The sequence below is a fragment of the Rhinolophus sinicus genome, linkage group LG03 (genome assembly GCF_036562045.2).
Source record: "Rhinolophus sinicus isolate RSC01 linkage group LG03, ASM3656204v1, whole genome shotgun sequence".
NCBI lineage: Eukaryota > Metazoa > Chordata > Mammalia > Chiroptera > Rhinolophidae > Rhinolophus > Rhinolophus sinicus.
The window spans coordinates 9,180,800-9,201,078 of NC_133753.1; the positions used below are offsets into that span (position 1 = coordinate 9,180,800).

At 34.7% G+C, this 20,279-nt stretch overlaps 1 protein-coding gene across 6 annotated transcripts in view; it reads right to left on the reverse strand.

The window, feature by feature from the left end:
- PPP4R4 (protein phosphatase 4 regulatory subunit 4) overlaps positions 1 to 20,279 on the reverse strand; it is a 100,867-nt gene that overhangs the window by 52,808 nt on the left and 27,780 nt on the right. For 4 of the 6 annotated variants that reach the window (XM_074326992.1, XM_074326994.1, XM_074326993.1 and 1 more), the window contains exon 3: positions 12,963 to 13,065. The exons of the other annotated variants lie outside the window; for them this stretch is intronic. In XM_074326992.1, coding sequence (XP_074183093.1) covers positions 12,963 to 13,065 — 103 coding nt within the window. The remainder of the gene's footprint in view (positions 1 to 12,962; positions 13,066 to 20,279) is intronic. 6 annotated transcript variants of the gene reach the window in all.

Consider the following 20,279-nt stretch of genomic DNA (forward strand, 5'->3'; position numbering starts at 1 on the left):
ATTAGTTGCCATGTATAACCAAGGTAACAAGACAGCTCAGAAAAAAAATGAAAATTCTCCAGAAAATGAAATTAAAGACATGGAAATATGTGACTTAAATGACATAGAATTCAAGATTGCAGTTCTTAAAAAACTCAACCAGATGCAAGAAAACACAGATGGGCAGTTTCATGAACTCTGAAACACAATCAAAGAACAAAATGAACATTTTACCAAAGAGATTGAAATTTTTAAAAAGAATCAAATAGAATTTCTGGAGATTAAGAACTCAATAAAAGAAATGAAGAATGAAATAGCCAGTTTAGGTAGTAGAGTTCAGATGGAGGAACCAGATGGAGGAAAGAACCAGTGACATCGAAGATAGAAATCTGGAAATCTGGATGGAAGAAGAAAGAGACCCAAGACTTAAAAGAAATGAAAGAACTCTACAAGAACTTTCTGACTCCATAAGAAAGAGCAATATAAGAAGAATGGGCATACCAGAAGGAGAAGAAAGAGAGAAGGGAACAGAGAGTACATTCAAACAAATAGTTGATGAGAACTTCCCAAACTTGTGGAAAGAACTGGATCCTCGAATCCAAGAAGCAAATAGAACACCTAATTACCTCAACCACAACAGGCCTTCTCCAAGGCACATTGAATTGAAGATGTCAAAAATTAATGACAAAGAAAGAATCTTCAAGCAGCCAGGAAAAAGAAGACGGTAACCTACAAAGGAAAGCCCAATAGATTATCACCAGATTTTTTAGCAGAAACTCTACAAGCCAGGAAGGAGTGGAACCAAATATTCAAACTGTTGAAAGAGAGACATTATGAGCTAAGAATAATATATCCAGCAAAGATATCCTTAGACATGAAGGAGGAATAAAGACCTTTCCAGACATACAGAAGTTGAGGGAATTTTCTAACACACGACCTGCACTACAAGAAATACTGAAGGAGGCTATTCAACCTGCATAAATAGGGACAATTTGTGGCAACCAAAACATAAAAGGGAGAAGAGTAAAGGCCTGAACCGGAATATGGGAATGGAGAAAGTAAGCATGCTGAAGAAAATGGAATACTCTAAATATCAAACTTTCTTTTACATAAACTTAATGGTAACCACTCAAAAAAAGTCCAGAACTGAAATATATAATGTAATAAAAGAAGAAACAGAGGGAAAATTCATAGAATACCACCACACAGAAATAATAGACAACAAAAAGGCAAATAAACAATGGAGACACAGTCTTACCAGAAAACTAAAGATAGAATGATAGGAAATCTTCACATATCAATAATCACCGTAAATGTAAACAGACTGAACTCACCAATAAAAAGGCACAGAATAGCAGACTGGATCAAAAAACTAAACCCAACTATATGCTGCCTCCAAGAGACACATCTCAGCTACAAGGACAAACATAGACTCAAAGTGAGAGGGTGGAAATTGACACTCCAAGCAAATGGTGCCCAGAGAAAATCAGGTGTAGCCATAATGATATCAGATGAAACAGACTTCAGGATAAAAAAGGTAACAAGAGACAAAGATGGACATTTCATAATGATAAAGGGAACTATACCACAAGAAGACATAACAGTCATCAATATTTATGCCCCAGTCAGGGAGCACCGAAATACACCAAGCAACTACTAACAGAACTAAAGGGAGAAATTGACCAAAACACAATTATAGTATGGGACCTAACTACATCACTGACAGCTATGGATAGATCATCCAAACAGAAAATAAATAAAGAAATAACAGCCCTAAATGACACATTAGATGAAATAGACATAATTGACATTTATAGAGCACTTCATCCTAGAACATCAGACTATGTATTTTTTTCTACTGTACATGGTACATTCTCAAGGATAGACCATATATTGGGACACAAAACTAGCCTCAACAAATTTAAGAAAATTGAAATCATGCCAAGCATATTCTCCGATCACAAGGCTTTGAAACTGGATATCAACTGCAAAAAGAAAGCAGAAAATGACAAATATGTGGAGATTAAACAACATACTTTTAAAGAACGACCAAGTCAAAGAAGAAATAAGAGGGGAGATCAAAAGATACATAGAAACAAATGAGAATGAAAATACATCCTACCAAAATTTTGGGGATGCAGCAAAAACAGTTTTAAGATGGAAATTTATAACACTACAGGCAAGAAACAAGAAAAATCCCAGATAAATAACCTCACATTACACCTTAAAAAACTAGCAAAAGAAGAACAAATGAAACCCAAGGTCATCAGAAGAAAGGAAATAATAAAAATCAGAGCAGAACTAAATGAAATAGAGAACACAAAGACAATAGAAAAAGTTAATGTGACAAAGAGCTGCTTCTTGGAAAAGATTAATAAAATTGACAAATCCTTGGCTAGACTCACTAAGATAAAAAGAGAAAAGACCCTAATAAAATCAGAAATGAAAGAGGGGAACTTATCACGGATACCACAGAAATACAAAGGATCATCCAAGAATACTATGAAGGACTATATGCAACCAAATTCAATAATCAAGAAGAAATGGACAAGTTCTTAGAAACATATAGCTTTCCTAAGCTGAAAATCATGAAGCATTGGAAAATCTAAATAGACCAATCACCAGTAAGGACATGGAATCAGTCATCCGAAACCTTCCCAAAAGCAAAAGTCTGGGACCAGATGGCTTCACTAGTGAATTCTACCAAACCTTCAAAGAGGATCTAATAACTGTCCTATTCAAACTCTTCCAAAAAATTCAAGAAGAGACAATACTCCCTAACTCATTTTATGAGGCCAACGTTACCCTGATACCAAAGCCTGGTAAGGATAACACAAAAAAAAGAAAATTACAGACCAATATCTCTATGAATACAGATGCAAAAATCCTAAACAAAATTCTAGCAAATCGAATACAACAATGCATTAAAAATATTATTCATCACGACCAAGTGGGGTTCATCCCGGGGCACAAGGATGGTTCAACACCCAAATCCATCAATGTGATACATCACATAAAATAAAGGACAAAAGTTATATGATTATATCAATTGATGCAGAAAAAGCGTTTGACAAGATACAACATCCATTTATAATTAAAACACCTAATAAAATAGGTATAGAAGGAAAATACCTTAACATAATAAAGGCCATATATGACAAATCCTCAGCTAATATAATTAACAGTGAAAAATTGAAGCCCTTTGCTCTATGTTCAGGAACACGACAGGGCTGTCCCCTATCACCTCTGCTCTCCAACACAGTATTGGAAGTCCTCGCCAGAGCAATCAGGCAAGACAAAGAAATAAAAGGCATCCAAATTGGGAATGAAGAAGTTAAATTGTCACTCTTTTCAGATGACATGATGCTATATATAGAAAACCCTAAAGACTCCACACCAAAAAGCTATTAGAAACAATAAACGAATACAGTAAAATTGCCGGCTACAAAATGAATATACAAAAGTCCACTGCATTCATATACACTAATAACGAAATCTCAGAAAAAGGAAAAAAAATTCCTTTTGCAATTGCAACAAAAAGAATAAAATACCTAGGAATAAACTTAACCAAGGATGTGAAAGACTTATATGCTGAAAACTGTAAGACATTTTTAAAAGAAATTGAAGAAGACACAAAGAAATGGAAAGACATTCCATGCTCATGGATTGGAAGAATCAACATAGTTAAAATGGCCATATTACCCAAAGCAATATACAGACTTAATGCAATCCCCATCAAAATTCCAATGGCATTTTTTAAAGAAATAGAACAAAAAAATCATCAGATTCGTATGCAACCACAAAAGACCCTGAATAGCCACAGCAATCCTAAGAAAAAACAACAATGCTGGAGGTATCACACTCCTTGACTTTAGCTTGTACTATAGGGCAACAATAATCAAGACAGCACGGTACTGGCAGAAAAACAGACACATAGACCAATGGAATAGAATTGAGAACAAATAAACCCACATAAATACGGACAGATAATTTTCTACAAAGAAGCCAAAAACATACAATGGAGAAAAGACAGCCTCTTCACTAAATGGTGCTGAGAGAATTGAAAGCCACATGCAAAAGAATGAAACTGGACTGCTGTCACCATGTACCAAAATTAATTCAAAATGGATCAAAGACCTAAACATAAGACCTGATACAATAAACTGCATAGAAGAAAACATAGGTACTAAACTTATGGACCTTGGGTTCAAAGAGCATTTTATGAATTTGACTCCAAAGGCAAGGGAAGTAAAAGCTAAAATAACTGAATGGGACTATATCAAACTTAAAGGCTTCTCTGCACAGCAAAAGAAACTATTGACAAAATAAGGAGGTAACCAACTGAATGGGAGAAGATTTTTGCAAACAGTGCCTCCGTAAGAGACTAATATCCAAAATATACAAGGAACTCACACAACTCAACAACCAAAAAACAAACAACCCAGTTGAAAAATGGGCAGAGGACCTGAAGAGACATTTCTCCAAAGAGGACATACAAATGGCCAATAGACATGAAAAAATGCTCAACATCACTAATCATCAGAGAAGTGCAAATAAAAACCACAATGAGATATCACCTCACCCCGGTTAGAATTGCTATCATTAACAAGACAAATAGTAACAAGTGTTGGAGAGGCTGTGGAGAAAAAGGAACCCTCATACACTGTTGGTGGGAATGCAGACTGGTGCAGCCGCTATAGAAGGCAGTGTGGAGGTTCCTCAAAAAATTACGAACAGAATTACCATATGACTCTCCTGAGTATCTACCCAAAAAATCTGAAAACATTTATCCATAAAGACATATGTGCTCCAATGTGCATTGCAGCTTTATTTACGGTGACCAAGACAAGGAAACAACCAAAATGGCATTCGATAGATGAATGGATAAAAAAGTTGTGGTACATATACACAATGGAATACTATTCGGCGGTAAGAAAAGATGAAATAGGACCACTTGTAACAACATGGATGGATCTTGAGATTATAATTCTAAGCGAAATAAGCCATTCAGAAAAAGTAGAGAACTATATGATTTCACTGATATGTGGTATATAAAACCGAAAACAACAAAAGAACAGGACAAACAAATGAAGGAACAAAAACTTATAGACATAGACAATAGTTCAGGGGTTACCAGAGGGTAATGGTGGAAGGGGGCTCTAGAGGAGGGTAAATGGGGTCTAATATATGGTGATGGAAAGAGAACTGACTCTGGGTAGTGAACACACAAAGTGAGATATAGATAATGTATTACAGAATTGTACACCTGAAATGTAACTTTACTAACAATTGTCACCCCAGTAAACTTTAATTAAAAAAAAAGTCTGTGTCCCTGTGTCCCATCTTCCTCAGAGGAGCTGCTGGTCTTCTGAATTCAGTGTACTTGATTGCCTTGTGACCACCTCTGGTAAGCTCAAGAAAAATCATAATTGTATGGTTTTTGTGCCTAACCCACTATTTTAAAATGAGAGTGATGCTTTCTTGCACATGCCTGCAGTCTAAGTAGACGTGAAACTGGCAGTTTAGTTATTGAGCCCTGAAAATCCCTTACTCTCTTACAAGCTTAATTATGCATTTCAAAGAATATTTATTGTACTTTGTCCAGACTTTCTAGATGTTCTGATTTTGGAAATTTTTCTAGGATATTTAGTTCACCACACTTCCAGAAGCTTACTTAATCTATAAGGTTTTAAATCAAACAGCACATACCTTTATTACAGTGGAGTATGTGAATATCTTTGTTTTATAATTTTGCAAGGGTTGTAAATAAAAATATCTATAAATGATCCTTCATATCACTCAAATCCCTAAAGTCAGAAACTGTATTCAAGTAGTAACAGTGGTCCCATTTCCACAGAAACAAAAGATTCTTGAATTAAGAATTTCAGAAGTTCCAGTTCATTTTTATTGTAAGCAGCGTAAAAATAACAAATGATTGAATGACTGAGAAATCCATATGAGAACAGTGGTCTCCACTAGAATTTACTGGAAGGCAATATTTTTAGGTCTATTAGCAATACTAGTAAATATAACGTTTTATATATGCCCAGTAAATCTTTCCATTAAATTTAATCACTATTGTAAAATAATAATGGTGTTGACCAACTTTGTCCTTAAACACAAATAGATACACATAAAAAAGAGAAAGACATAACACAGACATTATTTTCAAAATGCATTGCGATCAAGATACTTTTTTTTTTTGAGATGTGAACCACTGAACAAAGAGTAATTTGTGTCATCTGTTCATGCTCTCTAATTCCATTGGTTAATACCACTACTAGAAAAATAGTTACATAGTTTTACGCTTCCTAGCTCATAAAACCTCCTAGTAAGGTCGATTCTGATCCTGATCATTGTTTTACATCAACTTACATTATAGGAATGATTTCATTTTCTTCCTCACCTTCCTTCACATCACAATGTCCCTAAATGTTTGGCCTGTCAATAGAATACTGTACTCCACTGTGGGCTTTGTATAACCTATGCGGTGTCTGAGACATCATGTTCTGTTTATTATAAACGTGTTTCTTTTACAAAATCCCTTTGCTTTTCTCAGAGTTTAACTTTTAACTTATCTCAGAAAACATCACCTATGGTGAAAAAGACAGGTACTTTTATTTTTGAGCTGCAAACAAAAGAAAAAAGCAATCTGCATCACCAGCTTGTGCGATTTAATTCCTTTAGTTAAGGCTATTTTTTATTATTCTTGGTGAACTGTAAGAATAAATCGTTTAATTCCAGGCTTCCTAGAAACCTCCCCAAAAGTATTCCTAGTCAAACACTGAATTTTTTAGGTCTGGATTTTCTCAACTGTAAAATAACAATAAATACATCATGTGGAATTGCTATAAAGACTTTAAAAGGATGTATCTATAGCATTAAGCACAGTGCCTGGCCCACAGTAACAGTCCCTCGTGTTATTATTGCTTATCCACGTATCTGTGCCACTTGAAATAGGACTTACAGAGTAAGTAAAGTTAAGCTTTTTATTCACAAATATCATTATTTACACAGTAAAGCCTTTCTATAAAAATCTGAAAAATTAGAGCTTTTAAAAAAACATCTACCTATATTCAGTAGATACAAAATACTCTAATAAAATCACACTTGGAGAAATGTATGATATTTTTCTATTATTTCTATAAATGAAAAGAAAGTCACACAAAATTAATATACATTGAACGAATGAATCCTTTCAGAATCAAAAGATTGGTCCACCACCATTTACTGATCTCAAATGATCAAATTTCATATCGATTAATCATGTATCTTTTATCCTTTCCCCATAGTGTATCTTTCTCCCACTCCTCCCAAAAGGTCTCTCTAGGAACACAGATCAGCATTCTATCACCCCACTGATGTCCTGTTTTTACTGCTCATCCAAGAATGCCATCAGTGGATCAGGCCAATGTATCACTGGTCTTTCAGACAGACACTTACTGTCTCAGAATATTAAGTTTAATCAATGCTCATTTCAAAATAATTTTTGAGCGCTTACTATTTGCCAAGCAGTGTTCCAGGTTCCGGGGCTACCGTGGTAAACCAGACTGACAGAGATTCTGCCCTTATGGAAACGGGGGAAAGAACGGTAGGTGATGAGGTCAGAAAGCTAGACGGCTCATTTAGGGGCATGGCGAGGAATTTTATTCTACTGAAATGGGAAGCCTCTTGTATTAGTTTTCTGTGGCTGCAGGCAGTAAATGAGCACAAAATGAGTGCTTAAAACAACAGAAATGTATTCTCTCAGTTCTAGATGCCATAAGTCCTAAATCAGTAGCACTAGGCCCAAATCAAAGTGTTGGCAAAGCCACACTCCCTCCGGAGGCGCTAGAGTAAAATCTGTGCTTTGCCTCGTCTAGCTTCCAGGGGCTGCTGGCATCCCTTGGCTTGTAGCTGCGTCACCCCAATCTCTGCCTCCATCTTCACATGGCCCTCCCCTCTATGTCTGTGCCAAATCTCTCTCTGCTGTCCTCTTACAAGGAGACATGGCATTTCGGGTCCACCTGGAAAATCCAGGATAATCTCTCTAATATCGCAACATGCTTAACCACAACTGCAAAAACTTTTTCCAAATAAGGTGACATTTCTAGGTTCCAGGGATGAGGACCTGATATCTTTGGGAGGCCATAACTCTGCCTATCACACCTCTTAAGTAATCTTCATGAAGACATCGAGATGGGATTGACGCTTTTAAAAGATCTCTCTGAAGAATAAAAAGTAACTACCATGTTTCCCCGAAAATATGACCTAGCCAGACAGTCAGCTCTAATGCGTCTTTTGGAGCAAAAATTAATATAAGACCTGGTCTTATTTTACTATAATATAAAACTCGGTCTTATATAATATAAGACCGGGTCTTATATTAATTTTTGCTGCAAAAGACGCATTAGAGCTGATTGTCTGACTAGGTCTTATTTCCCAGGAAACAGGTATGTGAGATGATCAAAGCATTAATTAACTTAATTGTGATAATAAATTTGTACAACGTGATGATTTAATGTGTATATATATATATATATATATATATATATATATATATATACACACACACACACACATTAAATCATCACATTGTACAATTTTATTTGTAAAAGAATGTATATTGTAGATTGTTCCCAAATAAATAAATTATCTCCCTGCAGAGAGGGCTCGAGGGGGCAAAGTAGAAGCACTAGGTCCAGCGAGGAGACTGCTGTAGTAACCAGACAAGAGCTGACTAGGCTTGAGAAGTAAAATTACACATTATAAATCTGTTACAGTCATTACTGGCTAATGAAAAGTTTGTGTAGTGGTTAAGAAGGAGGACTCAGGACTCAGACCTCCTGTTCAAAATCATCACACCGCTTGCTGGCTTTGTGACTTGGGACAAGTTACTCAACTAACTTGTTTTTTCCTCTTTCAACTTATAGATTTGCTATGAGCATTCAAAGAGATAAAAAATACATAAAATGTTTGACAGACTACAGTGCCTGACATATAGCAAGACCTCAATGAATGTTAGCTACAGTGATTTTTATCCGTTTCTGACATTGTAGATTTTCTATTATGTAATTTTATGCCATATATTTTGGTTCCTAAAATAAATGAAGAAAACAATTAAAAGGACTCAACAACTCAACAGGTGGAGACTATTTTTGCACTTCATTACAAAGAAGTCACCGATATTACCATTTTAAATTTTATAAGGAACACAGTATTTTAGAAATTTATCTTGGCAATCAAATTCTTTTACTTCTATATAACCAGAATTTCAAGTCAAATATTGAAATCTAACATCTAAGATTTCAATTTAATATACTGTGGAAAAGAATTCAAACTTAATAAAGACCACAAGAAAAAATGTATTTCTCTTTTAAAGGAATACCCTAGGATTAAATCATATAACATGGATATAACAGCCATACTTAAAAGTGTCTCCATATTTAGGGAATTTAAATTGAAAGTCAAAATATTTCCTTTCTGGATTCTTATTTAAATTCAATCTTAAAATGATTTACCTAATTGCACTATCATCCATTGTCTACTTCAGATAAAACTTAGAAAGTAAATTGCAGAAATGCTATGGATTAGCTCAGTTCTAATCCTGACTATATCTGCCATTTTATTTTTAACCTCGAATTCCTTTATTTCTAAAAACAGTGACAATAGCAACCTGTTTTAAAAAGCCATTTTTCAGTTAATATATTATTCTAAGGATGAAACACAAATATAATAAAACCCCCAAGAATTGAAAAATAAAAATATCATTGGTGAAATTTTATAAATTCCTAAAGCCAGAAAAATCTCCATCCTCACTTTATCTGATGTTCTTTAAGGTAAAGCTAGGTAGTGAGTTCAAAAGTTGCTTATACTACTGCTATAAATGTGGGAAGAATCTTGGGATGATCAGCTTCTTACATAAAATATCTATTGTTCGTTCATATCTTTAAATTTTCTAAAAGTAAATCACTCATAGAATGATTAGTATTAGTAAGTACTCAAACTATTTTCCCCCATGGATTTAATAAACGTTATCAACCAACATACTCAAAACCAGCAGAACCATCTGGATGCTCAAGCCAGAAATCTGGAAAGTAGCTCTCGCTTCCCACATCCCATCCGCTATGAAGTTCTGTTCATTCTACCTCGATGAATGTGACTCAGGTACATCCACTCCTCTCTACTGTCTGAATTGGCTGCCCTAATCCAAGACACCTTCAAATATCATGAGGACCTGGGCTGTAGCTTCCTGATTCTCCCAGTCCAATCCACTCTCCACACAAGTACCAAAATGATCACTGTAAAATATAAACGGGGTAAGTCACTGCTCTGCTGAAAGCCGTCAGTCGTTTTCCACCAGCCTAAGAAAGAAGAGCTCTTCATGCTCTGTCGCTTACTATCACTCTAACACCTTTTGAAATCACACCCACCCCTACCACGGGTTTCCGACCGTACATGCCTCTTTCCATTGCACCAAGCTCCTTCTTCTTCGGGGCTATCTGCTGCTCGCTCTGCATGGACCACTCATTCCTGCCCCCAAGTGTCTGCTTCCTCCTCTCCTTCAGTTTTCAGTTCCTCAAAGAGGTTTTCCATGTCCTCCCAATGCACAGCAGGTCCCCCGTCACTTTATCCTATTCTGTACACTCACTTACTCAGTTTATGTCTCTTTCCCCACTCTAGACTGTCACCTCCTTGAGGGCAAGTTCTCTGTTTTGTTCACCCTTATTTTCTCAGTGCTTAGAACAGTGCCTGGTGCATGGGAGGTACTCAGTAAATACTTACAAATGAATGAGAATGCCATTATTATTAAATGCTCACTTGTATTGCAAGATTGCTTCTTCATAAAATTAAGAAATTGTGACCATAGCACAAGTGAATCAAGTGGCTATGTGTGATTTATGCCATGGTTTTATCACTTGAAAGTAATCCCTCACAGAAGCAAGGCAGAATTGAAGAAGGTGCTAACCCTGAGTGCCAATAAATTTAACAATGTCTGAACACAATGATTTGAAAGTGATTTACACTTAAACATAGGCCTTACAATTTGACACAGGGTTACTTAAATGTTTAGCTGCCTACATTATATAGTAAATTCTCTATAAAAGACATAATTATTGCCGCCATTGAGTCTTTCCCAGTTGCTTCATTCTTCAGCATTTTTACAGAATGTCAGAATCATACAATTAAATACTCTGCTTGTTCTTTAACTTTTTTCCATAGCTTTAGGCCTTCCTGACATAGAATCTAACTTGGGACTGTCTTCCACCTTTTCTGTGTCTATTTTGTACATGGCAAGGTAAGTGACCTAAGTAAACAACTGCTTGCTGATTAACTCAAGAAATGAATAAAATCATTCAGCATTGAGTAATGGTTTTCTCAGTACATATTTATTAGTATATATTTTCTTTATAGTACCCATTCATTCAGTAAGTCTTTAATATTATGGATTAATTTTTATTACTTTAAAAGCTTATTAAAAAATCTTTATAATTATATAGTTTCAGCAGATACATTTGATTCTTTGTATAAATATATCCTATGTATGAGTGTATAATATTCTTTACACACACCCATGAAATTAAGATTTGCAGGACTTACTATTTAATTGACTACTATACCCGCATTAGAAAAAGGCTTTTTTCAAAATAATTTGAAGGTCACTACTCTCTATTCTTCATCTTTTATTTTTACTTTATGAAACTTGAGACATTCGGTATGTTGTCTATGGACCAGATTTAGCCTGTTCAACACAGTGTGTAGCATGCTCCATATTTTTAGCTTTAAATCTAATTAGCTGACATACAAATAACTCTGTAGTCAAGAAGTCCTAACCCTTCCACTATTGTTTAACTGGCATTTCCGGTGTCATGCTAATAAACTTAGGTCAGTTAATATCACTGAAGTTAATATAAAATTAAACCTGGGCTATGTAGACTTAATTCTATTGAAATTATGGCATGATTCTGAGAAAAATAGGTAATAAAAGGCTTGACTCACTTTTGAATCACATACAAAGCTAAAACAAACATCTCAATTCACCATTTTAATTTGTAAAAATATTCATATTGCCTACATAGAAATACAGGCATCTTGTAAAAATAACATGATACATTTCTGATATAAATCACAGTAACTGGAACCAACCATGCTATACATGCCTAAAAATAAAACACAAGGACACACTAATAATTACAGTAGACATGTATAAATAAACTTTTTAACTATGAAAAAGTTATAACCAAAGAGAAAGCCAAAGCATACAAAACTCACTGTTAGCAAACATGCTCCCATTAGCGTGTAACCTCCCTGAGCCCACTAGTAAGCAAGCTCCCTAAGGACACATAGACTGTTGTCTGTTTTGTTCATTCAAGTTCTTACAAAGAACAGCACTTTGCACACAGGTACAAAGAAATAATAAATATTGTCTATTAAATATTTAATATTATATATTATCAACAAGTATTAAATAAAGGAAAGAACATTATAGTAGATCAAATACTGTTGTTTAAAGCAGGAAAACTAATCCTGAAGAATTTAGGAAGCAAGAAAATAAAAATAGAACTAAAATTGTGATGACCACCATTCAATCTTTATTCGATGATTCTTTAGATGTCACCATATGGTCATTATTAGGAATATCAGTTAAATTATACAATCAATGTGATAGAATACTATTAATATAGATTTAAGTTGACAGAATACCAAGTAAGATAGCTATGAATGTGAGACTAAGATTTTTTTCCAAGCTACTGAAAAGCTAACTTTGCTAAAATGTGTCTACTCAGAAAATGACTAAAGAAATCTTTACAGCTTACGACCTGGATTTCTCCATTTCCATGAGCTAATTTCCCTACATATTTTCATCATAATTCAAAATGTGTATCATAATGCTTCCTCCATTCGGTGATTAAGTGCAAAAGATCAGCCATCAAAAGCTCTGAAATGACGACATGCTTCTTAAAAAAAATGGTAAATTCATATCTTATTTCACACCAACTTACTCTAACTTTTGGCAAGACTCTCCGCAGTGTCTCAGCAGGATTCTGTCGCATCAAATACGGAAGATTTGCAATCACACTTGTTCCTTGGATATCTTGACCAGCACTTACAAAGAAAACACAAATTTAAAATTTGTAAATATTAGCCGAATTCCTGGTTTATGATTATAAAAAGTAAGGGTTAATTTGAAAATGACTGTTTTTAATGATAAGCAGACTTTGACAAAGTTTAAACTTTAAATACATCACTTTGATATTAAAAAAACACAACTGAAATTTCATTAACTAAATTTATAACAAATGCATGAAAATATTAATTATGCTTATGCTAAAACAAGATTATCTATATACATATCTCAAGTCTCAAAGTCTTGAAGTCTATTGTTAAATACTTACTTTAAAATTCTATCTCATTTTTTTCTGTGACCTGTCAATTTGCTGTACTTTATAAAAATATGAATGGTAAAATTTCATTATGGTAAAATATTAATAACCATAACAGCAGCAGGGAAAGCAACAAAATCAACTACAGCAGATCATACAACAACTTCCTTCTGGTACAATGAAATTACCTGTAGTAACAGAATGATTCTACGGTTGCCAGAAACTTTTTAAAGACAAATTCAAAATTTTTAAAGGTCAGTAAGGTATAATTTATACAGTACCTTTTCGACATAACATTCATTAGGTCACTAAGGCTTTACCAAAATAATGTCAGTGATATTCTAGTGATCCAAACACCTTAAAAAGGTGTTCAGATTCTTCAGAAAAAAACATTTCCATGCAAAACAATTGTTTGTTTTTAAAAGAAAGGAAAACTGTATTAAAATTGTAATACTCAATATATACTGATAACAAAAGATGAATACAAGTCACGTTTGACTTCTGCAATTACAAGAGATGCTCAAAGTGGTTACCATCAGTGTCCAGACACTACTGATTACGGCGAACTACTGCTTGAGCAACGCTGACCGAAGTATCCACTTGTATATATTTTTTTGGCACCCCCATATGTACATATACAGAGGATGCCAAAAAAATGTATACACACATTTTAAGAAAGGAAAACACTGTATTAAAATTGTAATGCTCAATATATACCAATAACAAAAGATGAATACAAGTCACGTGTATACATTTTTTTGGCACCCCCGGTGTGTGTGTGTGTGTGTGTGTGTGTGTGTGTGTGTGTGTAACTAGTAAATATGGTACCATCTCAGAGGGAAAGTCCACCTATTCTTAACTGATACCCCAATTTAAATGTTAATTGATAATGCCATAGTATTTATCTTAATTAAAATTATTTTTACTTAGCTCTTCAAATGGAACTATTTGTCACTATATACGGGTAACACCTTAACATGTTTGCTTGTTTGAAGTCTCTTTAAGTATTATATTTATTTGCTTCAGAGTCTTATAAGTTCTGTTAATAAGAAGCATATTCTGATTCTAATCGAAACTGCCCTGCTGTGAAGAAAGGCTTTTTCTCTGTTGCGGTACAGTAAGCTGTGAAATACAGGTCAGCACAATCATTCCACTATTCTCACCACTCTCTAAGTAAATACTTTAAAAGACAAAATCAAGAGGGAAAGGAGAAGGGACTGAAATATGGGACCCATACCAAGATGGAGAGAAGATCAAAATGGAAATTAAAGTTGCATATAAAAATACTACCGTGTTTCCCCAAATATAAGACCTAGCCAGACAATCAGCTCTAATGCGTCTTTTGGAGCAAAAATTAATATAAGACCTGGTCTTATTTTAATATAATATGAGACTGGGTCTTACATAATATAAGACCAGGTTTTTTAATATAATATGATATAATATAATATAATACTGGGTCTTATATTAATTTTTGTTCCAAAAGACGCATTAGAGCTGATGGTCTGGCTAGGTCTTATTTTCGGGGCAATATGGTACTTGTACTGGGTTGAATGGCAGCCCCCCATAAATGTCCACATTCTAATTCTGGAACCTATGAATGTTATCTTAATTTGAAAAAGGATCTCGAGATAAAGCAATCATCCTGGATTATCTAGGTAGGCTATAAACCCAATAACAAGTGTCCTTAAGAGATACTCGAAGGAGAAAAACAACAGAATAGAAAGCAATCTGAGCACAGAGCAGACATTGGAGTGATGCTGCCACCAGTCAGAGAATGCTGACGACCAGCAGAAGCTGGAAGAGGCAAAGATTCTCTCCTAGAGCCCTGCTTACACCTTGATTTTGGTTCAGTAATACTGATTTCAGACTTCTAGCCTCCTGAACTGTAAGAAAATAAAATCTGTTGTTTTAAGCCATCCAGTTCATGGTAATTCACTACAGTAGCCTATGGAAACAAATACACTACTAAAGAAGTGAGAGAGAAGAGAAATATCTGAAAAAGTACTGTTTCACATGACAATGCCTGGCCCAGACTACAAGGTCGGTAAATGTCTTTTAAAAGGATGAATGAATGCATGGCTCACTGGATGAATTGATATCAGTAATATTTAACATTGAACATTCAATGAATTCTATTCACTAACTTTGCAATTAGGAAAAAAATATGTGATCTCTAATACATCACAGATGCGAAGACAAAACACTGCATGGATGAAACAAACAAAAAAGAATGAAATAGCAGATTTAAGCCCCATATACCAATAATTACATTAAATGGAAATAGTCTAAATATATCAGTTAAAAGACAGAGATTGGTGAAGTAGATTAAAAACATATGAGTAACTCAACTAATTGCAGCCTATAATAAACTAATTTCAGATATAACAATATCAGCAGATTGAAAGTAAAGAACAGAAAATGATACATCATAGAATTGTGAATCAAGAGAAAGCAGGACTGGCTATATATCAGTATCAGATAAAGTAGACCTCAGAGAAAAGAAAATCACCAGAGACAGACAGGGATTTTATACAATAGTAAAAGAGGTAATCCACCAAGAAGACATAGCAATCCTAACTGTGTATACACCAGAGTTACAAAATATGTGAAACAAAAACTGACAAAATTCAAAGGAGAAACAGACAAATACACAGGCAGAAATTTGGACACCCCTCTGTCAACAAATGATGGAACAATTAAACAGAAAATCAAGGATATGGAACAATTCAACTATTCCATCAACCAACAAGATCTAATTAATACTGACAGAACACTCCATCGAACAACAGCAGCATACACGTTCTTTCAAGTGCCCAAAGAACATACATCAAGAAAGACCACATCCTGGGCCATAAAACAATCCTCATTCAATTTTTAAAAATTAAAATCATATGGAGCTTTCTCTGACCACACTGGAATTAAGCTTAAAATGTATAATAGAAAAATAACAGAAAAATCTCCAAATTCTTGGAAACCAAATAACACATTTCTACATAATCCATGGGTCAAACAAGAAATCCCAATGAAAACTTTAACTATAGCACTGAACTGAATAAAAATGAAATACAACATATCACAATTTGTGGGACACAGATGAAGTAGTGCAGAGAAATGTGTAACACTAAATTTCCCCATTACAAAAAGGAAAAAACTTCAAATCAATAATTCAACCTTCCACCTCAAGAACCTAGAAGAACAAATAATCACCATGCAAGCAGAAGGCAATAATAAAGAGCAGAAATTAATTAAATAAAAACAAAACAATAGAGAAATAAAACAAAGACCTGGTTCTTTTAAAAGATCAATAAAGTTGACGAACCTCTAGCTAGACTGACAAAGAAAAAACGAAAGACACAAATTACCAACATCAGGGTTGAAAGAGAGGCTATCACTACAAATCCTGAAGACATCACAGGATAATAAGAGAATGCTACAAATAATTTTACATACAAATCTGACTACTTGGACAAAATGGACGAACTCCTCACAAAACACAAACTGCTACAACTCACCCAACATGAAACACATCATTTGAATACACATACAACTATTAAGGATGTTGAATTCATATTTTAAAATTCCTAAAATAATATCTCCAGGCCCCGATATTTTCACTGGAGAATTCTACCAAGCATTTAATGAAGAATTAACACCATTCTACATGATCTCTTCCAAAAACCCGAACAGATGAGAACATTTCCTGAATCATTTTATGAACCTGATATTACATCAATATCAAAATGATGCAAAAACAAAAAACAAAGAAACCTATAAAAGAAAATCTCTCATGAATATAGATGTAAAATCCTTAACACATTAGCAAATAAAATACAGTAATAATATATAAAAGGAAGAATTATCCATGAACAAACGGGACTTACTCCAGGGATGCCAATCTGGTTCAATATTCAAAACCAGTGTAATCCACCATGTTAACAGATTAAAGAAGAAGAATGTGACATGATCATATGAATCAATGCGGAAAAAACATTTGACAAAATCCAACACATAACCACTGAAATTAAAAACACAATACCATTTACAATCACTCAAAAAATAAAATACTAGCAAAAGTACAAGACTCATATGCTGAAAACTACATAATGTTAATGAAAGAATTCAAAGATCTAAATAATTAGAGAGACATAATACGCTATGTGAAGATGTCAATTCTCCCAAATCAGTGTACCGGTTTAACACAATTCTTATCAAAATCCCAGTAAGATTTCTGGGAGACTGTGGGGACAGAGCCAGGAGTGCAGTTTCCAGGCTCTCAGCCTCACGTGGAAAGTGCTGGCTCAGGTAGTAAATGGCCATCAACTGTGATGAGATGGCCATCAGCTGTGGCTAGTTGGCTGTCAGCTGTAACCAGTGAGCCACTGACCATGAATATAACTGCCGTGGCTACACTAGCAGAAAATGGGGGCTAGCAAGAAGATGGTGGCTGAGCTAGCAAGCGCGGATTGCAGTTAGCCAAGGGGGTTGGTCAGTTGGCAGAAAAGCAGATGGCAGGCTGCGGATTGTGTGGCTCCTGCTTCCTGTGTCTCCAACCCAGCCGCCAGTGAGACTGTAGTGGTATGACTCCCCTATCTATGGCTCCATGGGTGTTCCTTTTTGGCCTCACCATGTCCTGTGCTCTTGTGTGGAGAGCGGGAGCAGAGGCCCCGCATGACACCCCGCGTGACTCCCTGCGTGACACATGGTGCAGCGAGCAGGTTCCCCTGCACGACATAGACGTAGTATTTTTCTAAAACTTATATGGAAACAAAATTAGAAGAGCTAAAAACAAATTTTAAAAAAGGATATAGTGGGATGAACCTGTCTACTCAATTTTAAGACATTATATCGCTACAATAACCAAGACTGCACGGTACTGGCAGAGGGATAGACACATAAATCAATGGAACAGAAGAGAGAATTCAGAACTAGACCTCCACAAATATGCCCAACTGATATTTGACAGAGGTACAAAGGCAATTCAATGAAGGAAATACAGTCTCTTCAGCCAAAGGTGCTGGAGCAACTGGACACCAATAGTTAAAAAACAAACAGAAAACCTTGACCTAAGTCTCACATTAACTCAAAATGAATTACAAACTTACATCTTCCAAAAACCTAAAACTATAAAACTTTTAGAAAAAAAATTTTAGGAGAAAATCTTCTAGATCTAAAGCTAAACAAAGAGTTCTTAAATTTGACCAAAAGTCTGAAGAAAAAATTGATAAATTGGACTTCATCAAAATTAAAAACTTTTGCACCACGAAAAGACTCTGTTAAGAGGATGAAAAAAACAAGCCACAGACTTCGAAAAAATATTTGCAATCCACGTTTGACAAAGGACACGGATCTAAGACGTTAAAAAATAAAAACTCTCATTACATTGTTTTATGCACCTGAAACTAATAAAAAATGTTTAAAAAAATAAAATTAAATAAAAAATAAAATTAAAACTCTCAAAACTCAATAATAATAAGCGTACAAACCAATTGGAAAATGGGCAAAAGGTATTTTACCATCACTCATTCATTGCTGGTGGGAATGTAGCCTGGAACAGCCACTCTAGAAAACTATTTGGCAGTTTCTTAAAAAACTAAACATGCAACAATATACAACCAAACAACTGCAGTCTTGGGCATTTACCCCAAATAAATGAAAGCTTGTGTTCACAAAAAAAAAACACAACAACCTCTGGATGAATATTTATAGCAGCTTTATTTGAGCCAAAACACAAACAACCTATATACCCTTAAATGAGTGAATGGTTAAACAAACTGGTACATCCACACCTTGGAGTGACACTCAGCAAAAAGAAAGGAACAAAGAATTGATAGATGCCACAAAACCTGATGAATCTCCAGAGAATTATGCTGTATGAAAAAAGCCAACCCCCAAAGTTAGACTGTATGATTCCATTCATATACCATTCTTGAAATGACAAAATTATACAAACGGAGAACAAATTACATGATTTCCAGGAGTTAAAGACTGGGTGGGGAAGAAGGAAATAGATGTGACTACGAAAGTGTAACATGATGGGTCCTGGGTAATGGAAATTTACCTGTCTTGATTGTATCAATGGCGGTATCTTGCCTATGATATTGAACCATAGTTTCTCCAGATGTTACCACAGGGGAAGCTGGGGAAAGGGCACATGGGTATGTATCTGTATCACTTCTTACAACTACATGTGAGTCTATAATTATCTCAACATAAAAAGGTTTTTTAAAAAACATGAAAGTTTTTTTAAAAAATCAATCAATATTACAGATTTTTTAAAAAACACATATGAATGTCTCAACAGATGTAGAAATCTGACAAACCCAACATTCACTCATGAGTTCAAACTCTCAATAAACTAGAAATAGAAGGGAACTTTTTCAACCAGATAACGGGCATCTATGAAAAACTTACAGCTAACATTGTACTTAATGGTGGAAGAATGAATGCTGTCTATGTCTCAATCTCCAGAACAATATCCCCAATAAACTGTAATTTAAAAAAAAAAAGAACGAATCCTTTCTCCCTTGTCACTGTTACACTTACATCAACATTGTGTTGGCGGTTTAAGCCAGTGCAATAGGCAATAAAAAGAAATAAAGGCTTATGGATTGGAAAGGAAGAAATTAAAATCTACTGTACAAAATAGCTAGTAGAACTAATAAGTGAATCAAGCAGAATGGCAGGATACAAGGTCAATATGTAAACGTCAACTGTATTTCTATATAGTAGGAAAGAAAAATCATAAATAATAATTTAAATAGCAATTCAATTTACATTAACATAAGAATATGAAATACATTTGGAAAATTTGGTAAAAGACGTGAAAGATCTGTAGACCAAAAGTTGCAGAACATGTTGAGAGAAATAAAGAAACCTGAATACATGGGGAGAGATTTAGCACTCAAGGATTAAAGACTCAATGCTGTAAAGATG